Consider the following 9,068-nt stretch of genomic DNA (forward strand, 5'->3'; position numbering starts at 1 on the left):
CATTTCTCAAGTGAGCAAGCAAGCACATAATCTTATCAACATTCAAGGGTTAGGCCCTATCAGAATATCCCATGCTTCCTAATAAGGCATGCAGATAAGGCATTTATATCATATTTAAGCAATTAAACACATAACCACATAAATAGTTACCAACCCCTTAATCGAGCTTGTCTTTAGGGGTGAGTGTACATGCCCAGCCAGTCTTCAGGAACCCTTAACCTTGGCCCGTTCTGATACCAAGTTGTAATACCATAGATAGTCAAGACTGTTACACTGTGTGTTTAAATAGTGTTAAACTCGCTAAATGAGTCGTTTGGCCATAAACGTGTAACTAAACGTGGCTAACATCTTGGGGTTAAATTTGGATGAAATGAACAATCATTTTATTAAAACGTTAAGTTCGTACATGGGATCCCAAAATAAACATTTACAAAGTCATTTACAGTTCCAAAGGGGTAATTACAACTAAAAAGTTACAAATAGCCGACCTAAGCGGAAAAATAGGGTTGGACCCTAGTTCCTATGAAAGACCCCAGAAGTAGTGGTCGAGCAGTCACATATGTATACATCGCCACCAAAGCTTTCCAACTCATGGCTGGTCCAACTTCCTTTTTCCCTTACCTGCATCACATAGCACCCATGAGCCAAGGCTCAGCAAGGAAACTTAAACATGCTCATATGTAGTTAATAACATATCACAGAATCATAATAACCATGCCTAGCAGTAATAACCCTACTCATGCATGCATTCTATCCAGATAAGTGATTGCAGCGTCACACTGGGGTCCGTTGCCCTAAATAAATGATTAATGAGTCTTACCGGGGCCCAACCCTAGGATATGTGACTAATAAGTCACCACGGGTCCATTGCCCTATCCTCTGTAAAACCAACCTTGGAGTTGGCTCGCGTACCTGACGCTTAATTTTCCACGACAATTGGGTCAGACAAGCACATGATGCTCTCCTAATTATGCCTAACCACAACAATTTTGCACTCATCGCGCTATTGCCGCCTTGACTTATAAGTCAATGCTTTTCTCAATTAGATAATGCAAGCAGGCATACATTATATAGCAAATATCCACATACAGAGCATTCAACATGCTTAATCAAATAATCACAGGCATAATCATAATCATTCACATTTACAGAGGCCCAAGCCCTAATCAAGTCTATATTCAACAAACGGGCCAAGCCCTAATCACGTATACCTTTGGTCCAAGCGCAAGAAAATAAGCAAGCAAGCAAGCACGACCCCCGAGAATGATCCTCTCCCGAGCCCTAGCAGTAACTTAGTCACAACCCACAAATAACGTTTTCATTACCATTCGATTCCATAATTGGACCCCGGGACCAATCCCGTGCTCTCGGGACCTCCAATTCCCCCACACGGGGTGGTGAAATCGTCCCACAAGCCACTGGGCCTATGCCCTAAAAATAAAAAATCAAGGCCCCTGAAAATGGCCTAGTCCTGCGGCACCCAGCTAGCGCCCCCTGCCCTGGAACATTCCAGCTCCGCGATGCGAAAGAACAGCGTCGCGACGCCCTTACATGAACCCATAAAAACTGGGTTTTCCCACCATTTTCCTCGAGCCAAAACTCTCAAAATCTCACCCCCAAACTTGCACCAAGGTCCCCAAATGAGTCTAAAACTCTAAACAATACATCATAAGCAGTACAAACACCTCAAAAACCAAACCCAATCTCAAAACCCAACCATAGCCTACAATTTTGCTGAAACTTAAACCATAGCAAGAATTTACCAAGAAAACGGAGTGAACTTCTTACCTCAGTTGTTTAATTCAAGCTTTACGGTGCTCCTAACCAAATCCCCAGCTTCAAGCCTCAAATTTCCAAGCTAACTCCCTTCAAAATTCAAAACTTCACCCAAGGGATGTGAGGGAGAAAGAGTAACGAGAGGGAGAGAGAATGAGGTGCTGAGAGTGTTCTAAGCATTCTACTAGCTTCTGGATTAACTGAGTGTATCCCCTCCTTAGGCTATAAATGACCAAATTATCCATTAATTATTCTCTAATGCTTACAAGGGCAAATCTCATTTGCCACTTTTCCCCATTAATCATAATTAATGTCTCATAAATTCTTATTATCTCCAATATCCTCAAATAGTCACTAAATAATTTCTTATTACTCGATAAACTCCGGTAATATACTAAATTACCAAAATACCCCTAGGCTCACCCTGAGCCGGGTATTTAACCCCATTATGACTAAATTGCTAACTTGCATTGTGCTGAATAACCCAGTTATATCCACATAATAATGTGATCTCAACATATAATGCATATATATATTCAAATATGCCCTTAACGACCAAAATTACAAATACATGCATGTGGGCTTAATACACCTAGATTCCCTAAACATGCAAATACAATCATATTATAATATAACTCACATAATTCATATAGTCATGCATATTATCACGTAATAGTGCAATTAAATCAATTGTTTCCCTCCTGACCCCCTAATCAAGGCACTAAGCCTTATTAGGGAATTCGAGACGTTACAATATGTGTATTGGTGCCCAAGCCTCATGTTGTGGGGCTTATTTCCCAAAGACCCCTCAATATGGAGACTGGATTAAAGAAACTCATTCTGGCCTATTGAAGAGCTCATAAGTTCTCCAACACTTAGTAGAATACAAGGACACTTGGAGCAAAGGCATATCTTGGAGACAAGAACAACCATCATGTACGAGGCATACATACGGGCATGGAATGTACCAGCCTAAAGAGGTTAGAAGCGTGGCCTTGACATTCATATCAGACAAGTAATGGTGGTATGAAATAGTACAAAGAGTGGTGACACTACCTGCATGCCACTGACCATGTACCAGGACCGACACCACAACCTTCTACACCACTACAACCTATGTCACTACTCTGACAATGTACTCATGTACTATCTTGTCCCCTGGGACTACTATGTATCAGGAGCCATTAGAGCTTCACTATAAATAGACCTTCTTCACCCCTCAAGCAAAGGGGTTGAAAAAATCATTATATACTCAAAAAATTAAGCAATATGCAACTTTTTGCTCCATTGTTGTTTTGCACTTTTCTTCGTCAAGCTCTTTCTATATTCTTTTTGAGTTTTTTTCATACTAAGCTTTGAGTTTTCCGATCTAACGTCGTTAACGAGTTCTTCACCGTCAACAAATTTAAATTAAATAATTAATTGGTTATAAATAATTAGTTTTAATTTAATTAAATAAAGAATATTAAAATAGTTTTAATTATCTTTATATACCTGAAAAGAAGTAATTCTTTTCTAAGTCAATTGTTTCTAGGTTATCAAACTCTCTCAAAAGAAAAGAAACGATAGAATTTCTATACCTGAAATGCTAGAGGTTTCCATGGCATTTTCTCTTCTCAAATCTCTCTAGATCTCATGCGCTGAGTACATCTAGAGAGCCTAAAAATAAACATGTGAATCTTACGTACCAACATACGTCCTTGTGTGTTAGAGGAACGACTTGGAAGGCTAAGGTTTGAACTTTCATAAAGATAGGAAGATCGTTGATTTTTACTAAAAGACTCAAGAACACTTGAAAGGCTACGAGAGGTAATCTCTAAATCTTTGCATGTGTTAAATTAATATACGTATGATCGTGGCTGGTATTAATAATTTTTTTAAATCCCCTCTCTACCTTCTTCTGCGTATTTTGATCTTTTTCTATTTAATGGCAACAGTAACTAGTTACTTCAAATTATTTTTTTCCTGATATATCAAGGTAACTAGTTAATTTTTGTTTAATATTTTGTTTTTGGTGAGATTTTTAAAAGCAAAATAACATTTACAATCAAGATAACTTGTTACCCATCAGAGTAACTGGTTACTTGATACTATGGGTAACCGGTTACCATCTTATTTGCTCTTCATCAAGCTCCAAGCAATTTAACAGAGTTTTATGGAAACTATATTGACTGCTCCGGACGTGTGAATAGTTATTTGATAATCCTGGCTATTTGATGGAGCCTTCATTGATAGAAAAAAAATCTGGTGGATCAACTAAACTCAAACTTGAGTCATAAGCCTCCCAACAAAAAGACCTGGTCGTTTCCCCAATGCATGATAGAAGATGTACATCTTCTAAATACAACCCTTCAGAGGGTAAGCTATCGCTTCCTCTATAGCTAAAGTCCCTTTAATGTGTATGAAAGATATGTTCTCCACTTTTACCGCCAAAATCTGTATCTCCAAGGACATGTTAAAGATATGATATCAGATTTATTAGTATCTTGTCCACATTATTTTGAGAGAAGGAACTAATGGCATAAGCTGCTACTGACATATCCCTACCTGGTTGTGACATGGTTTCTGAGAGTCACAGTAATATTGATCTATTATTATTAGATTCGATACATTCTCCATTAACACATTTTGGAATGAAATCTTTGAAGCAAAACCACTACCACCTTGAAGAATACATGGAAAAAATATTAGAATCAACCATTATAAATTGCTCTAGGAGTGGGAGGGTGCCAGCATGGTTAAGAAACTTACCTGCCAAGTTTTAATCCTCGCCCGATTTTCAGTATTGGACAAGAAAAGCCCCATCTACTGTTACATCATGCACATATGACCATGACGTTGACTTTCCCAAGCTTCCAATACTAAGGATGTAGGTTAGAGTCAGTTAATGTGATTGTGATACACAATCTTGCATTATTAAAATAGAAGAGCCCCTTACCTAATCCCATGACCTGGGCCACGAGAAATATCACGTATCCTAATTCGTGAGGAATTACCAACAATGGAAATGCAGTCATCACCTGGACAAGTTAAATACCTATGAGAATTTTTGAGAGCCAATGTCAAACTCAAGAAATATAGTTCATCAGTGTGTTGCCATTGCCAAGGAGATGAAAAAGAGGAGTGGTTTCCATGAAAGCCATCTCAACAAGGCCTAATCTCAAAAGTTAAAATAAAGAACCATCTTATCTTGTGCCCATCTTTAGATAGCTTAAAAGTACTACTATTTATCATCAGAATCAAATTATTTAAGCAAATATTTAAAGTGACCAAGTGCAGTGATATTATATTTCACATTGTTTCTTTCTTCTTGTACAAAAAAAGTGATCAATTGTTCCATGAGTCTTACAAATCTTACACAAAAGAAAATGCATTGAAAACTATACGACACCCTTTAATGAATCTCAATTGATAACTTAAACATATTAACATTTCAGGCTCAATGGTAAAAAAAAATGCTACCAAATAACTTGTTCAAACAAGCAACTACTATTATTTATCAATATATAACACAATAGATTATTTATATACAATACTAGATAAACATATGTTTCCTCCAACAATTGATCAGACATGAGAATCAACAGTCACCAAACATTAATCACTTGAAGAATGAACCTCCAATTAAGTGATGCTTGAAAATAATATGAGATATGAAAAATACTAAAAAGTTAATCAAATAATATAAACTTGCCACACAGAGAGAGAGAGAGTGAGTGTTGAGGATTTAGTTAGTTAAACCTGTGTTTGGTTTGATTAGAAAAGTAATGCAATAATAATTGAAAATATGTGTTAGACTGCCATGAAGTCATCAACTCTACAAAATAGTTTCCCAATAATAAAACATCAATATCAAGCTACACCTGTACCAAGAGAATGGGTAATCAACAGCCAAACCTTACCATAGAACCATAGACAGAGTCATGCAAAAAACTTCAAATTCTATCCAAAGTGTTTAATTTAAATGAGGTTTCAATTTGGAGGTTAAAACCCATGCCAAGAAACTCAATGATTTGGAAATGACACAAAGGTCTCAAACCAGATTATTGAAAGAGCCACCAACATACCTCAAGACTTATAGTAGAGTAATCGACCCCGTTCACGAGCAGTGAGCGATAAGCTAACTTGAAATACGCAAAACAATGAGAATTTCCCTGAGCGAAGACCATCAACACCACACCTCCATTGACACCATAGATCTTGAGCTCTTCATCATCTACATTGTTATGCACATCCTGTGTGATCTAATTGAGGTTCTCTTTCAGTTTTGTTATCAAACTCCACATCGTTCGTTCTAAAAAAAACCTCTTACTGTTGAGATGCTCTCTGTATTTATATTATGGGTAGGTACTAACAATTAACAAGTGAAGTCACTAACAAGAATTTAGTTATTTTTTTTACATAATTAATAATTAATGGTACTATATTTAGATACTAACGTGTTTAAAAAATAAAATAAAAAGTTTACAATATTATATTTTAATAATAAATACATGTTAATTAAAATTTAGAAATATTAATTAAAAATTATAAATATAATCTTGATTTTAATCTAATAATTAATATTAAAATACACACTTATATATATATATATATATGCACAGAGTTCAGCCCAAACGCCTAGATTTGAGAGAAATCAAAGACTAAAGTGTTTGCGAGTGGAAATAAAAACTGAGATAATAATTTGTGAGTGTGTAATGAAATCAAAGAGAGAAAGAAAGAGAGAGAGAGCGAGAGAAGAAGAAACCAAATTCTCCACGTTGCCCTTGTTGATGCCGGACTCGACCGCCGAATCAAGGTCTCGACCCCTCATTCCCTTGACATTCTCGGAGCTTTGATTCCTTCGTCATCGGAAAAAAAACTCAGAGAGAGAGAAAGAAGAAAAGGCGAGGAAGAGAAAAAGGTCCTAGTGTTGGTCGAATTTGTCCTTTGTTTTCTGAACGAATTTTGGTTATATAAGGTTTGTTTATTGTTTTTTTTTTTTGTGTGTATGTTATTTAATTCCCATACATTTCGTATTTTTATTCAAAGTTTTCTCATAAAATTTGGGAAAAGTTTTCCCCATCTTTTTGTAAAATTGTAGTATAAAAATCAAATTTATGAAAAACTCTCAACTAATTAAAACAACACTATCGGCCAGGCCCATAAATGGTACGTGCAAGGCCTGACAACCCAACCCAATTAACACCGGAAATCGTGGCAACTTTCATATTTATAATGGAATATACTCATTTGGTACCATGTGTTTTTGCAAAGTATCATTTTGGTACTTTCTGTTTTCAATAATGCTCATATGGTACTCTGTATTTTAAAATCGTACATATTTGGTACCCTAAACTCAAATTTGATAAATAAAATTTTGTCAATATGATCAAACTGTTATCAGTTATATGTAATTATATAATTAAATTTAAATTTGTAACTTACATAATTGACAGCAGTTTGATTAAATTGACAAAATTTTATCTATCAAATCTAAGTTTAGGGTACCAAATATGTACGATTTTAAAATACAGGGTACCATATGAGCATTATTGAAAACAGAGGGTACCAAAATGATACTTTGCAAAAACATAGGGTACCAAATGAGTATATTCCCGATTTATAATGATAAATATATATTTGTCTTCGTAATCTCTTTTTTTCAACCTTTTTACTTTATATATAAATAATATAAATTTAGGGGAATTATCCGGTAGGGATTTCATTTTAAGCTTAGGGCTCTCAGTGTTCTTGATCTGTGTACAGTTTTCGGCGCAATTTTTTTTTATAACCGTGTATATTGTAGCTATTTAGAGCATCTGCAAATTTTCAGAAAATTCCGAATAGTTTACAGTACCGAAAACTAGGTTTAAACATGTTGATTTCCACGCGCATAAAAAAAATTAGTCACGCGTGAAATAACATGTTTGAACCTAGTTTCAGTATTGTAAACTATTCGGAATTTTCTAAAAAGTTGCAGGATGCTCTAAATAGTTACAATATACACGGTCATAAAAAAATCGGGCCGAGAACTATTCACGAGTTGATAACACTGAGAGCCCTACCGATAGAAAAATTGTCCTATAAATTTATCTGCACATATAATTGGTAAATAAAATTGAATAAAGGCACTTCAACGGATAAGATTTAAGTTGAGAGGTTACAAGCTGTTGAACCATTCTGACAGAGAATTTCTCAAATTGGTCAAAAAAAAAAAGAGATGGAAGATGTCTTGTAGTAAGACAAAGCTTGTAAAACCCAACCCAACCCAAAACACACACCAGCTCCTCTCCTCCAAGAAAGTGACATTTGATTCAATAATTATATTTCTTGGGGTTTAGTTAGTTTAGTCTTTTAGTCCTTCCTATAAATAAATAAATATATATATATACATATATTCTCCCACCATTAAAGTCACTCCAATCCAAACACTAAAATTTCCATGCACACGGCGGGAAGGAGAAAGAAGTTGTGAGGAAACAAACATCAACCAATCCAATCCCATTTCTCCTTTCCTTTTCTACTTTTCAACATATCCACAATTTTCCACTTACTCATATAATATTTATATATAAACTCTCTTTTTTTCTAAATGGTTGAGTTGGGAGACCCCACAATGATTGTCTTGCAACACCCACAAGATGCTAATTCTCTCATACACACACTATGCATATATATATATATATATGTGATATAATATTAAAAAACTAGTAATTAATTTAATGTAGTTTGACCGTGGAAACGTTCGACCTACATATGATGTTGTTTTATGATGACAATTTGCCATATTCTAAGGTGTTTTAATTTGACAAAACAAATAAAAGAACATTTCACTTTTGAGTGTGTCCGGTTTTGCTTTTGGCTAAGATGATTAGTTTGTATACTAAAGAAATGAAAAAGAAAGACTCCTCAATTAGTCAATTAAAAGAATATTCCAATAGTGCATAGAAGAAGCTCCAACTTACAATGCCTCCCTCAATAATAATAATAACTCCAATGAAAAGAAAAAATAAGAGCACATGGACAGTCAAAACAAATTAATGTAGGAAGCAAATCAAGTCCACAATGAAAAGTAAGGGTGCATGAAAGGTAGGGCAAATTAGAGAAATGTGGCCCTATTCTCTCCTTTGTTGCAAGGTCCCATTGGTCCCTTACTTTTTTCTTCTTTATGGGCAAAAGTACACAAATTCATAATATACAAGGTAAGTTTAGTTTAGGTGTTAGAAGACTTAATGGTATTTGATATGGGGTAAAGTAAAAGTAAGAATGAGAATTTAAAACTCTTTTTATATTTGGTTCAAATTTTAAAA

The 9,068-nt window shown here is 35.1% G+C and overlaps 1 protein-coding gene across 6 annotated transcripts; it reads right to left on the reverse strand.

Annotated features, from left to right (window-relative positions):
* Nucleotides 1-366: 366 nt before the first annotated feature.
* Nucleotides 367-6,731, reverse strand: LOC133819012 (uncharacterized). Of its 6 annotated transcripts, none has more exons than XR_009886228.1 (6): nucleotides 6,524-6,701; nucleotides 5,844-6,070; nucleotides 4,715-4,796; nucleotides 4,528-4,637; nucleotides 4,324-4,439; nucleotides 3,834-4,212 (listed from the first exon to the last, which is right to left on the reverse strand). XR_009886228.1 is itself a non-coding variant. In XM_062252152.1 (5 exons), exons 1-4 carry the CDS (start codon nucleotides 6,587-6,589, stop codon nucleotides 4,588-4,590), a joined length of 375 nt encoding a protein of 124 aa, XP_062108136.1. In that variant the 5' UTR covers nucleotides 6,590-6,730; the 3' UTR covers nucleotides 367-621; nucleotides 4,528-4,587. The 6 variants fall into 6 exon arrangements, 2 of the variants coding, with proteins under 2 accessions (XP_062108136.1, XP_062108137.1); XR_009886227.1 differs by having other exon boundaries at nucleotides 5,844-6,102; XM_062252152.1 differs by lacking the exons at nucleotides 3,834-4,212; nucleotides 4,324-4,439 and adding an exon at nucleotides 367-621 and having other exon boundaries at nucleotides 5,844-6,020; nucleotides 6,524-6,730.
* Between the last annotated feature and the right edge of the window lie 2,337 nt (nucleotides 6,732-9,068).

Source organism: Humulus lupulus, chromosome 2 (genome assembly GCF_963169125.1).
Source record: "Humulus lupulus chromosome 2, drHumLupu1.1, whole genome shotgun sequence".
Classification (NCBI taxonomy): domain Eukaryota; kingdom Viridiplantae; phylum Streptophyta; class Magnoliopsida; order Rosales; family Cannabaceae; genus Humulus; species Humulus lupulus.

What these genes read in the sequence shown, in the direction of transcription:
- LOC133819012 (XM_062252152.1), bottom strand. Translation starts at nt 6,589, where the DNA reads ATGAGGGGTCGAGACCTTGATTCGGCGGTCGAGTCCGGCATCAACAAG. An exon ending in AGGGCAACGTGGAGAATTTG is followed by an intron (nt 6,021 to 6,523) that starts GTTTCTTCTTCT and finishes AACCTCAATTAG; the next exon opens with ATCACACAGGATGTGCATAA. An exon ending in ACTCTACTATAAGTCTTGAG is followed by an intron (nt 4,797 to 5,843) that starts GTATGTTGGTGG and finishes TAACTTGTCCAG; the next exon opens with GTGATGACTGCATTTCCATT.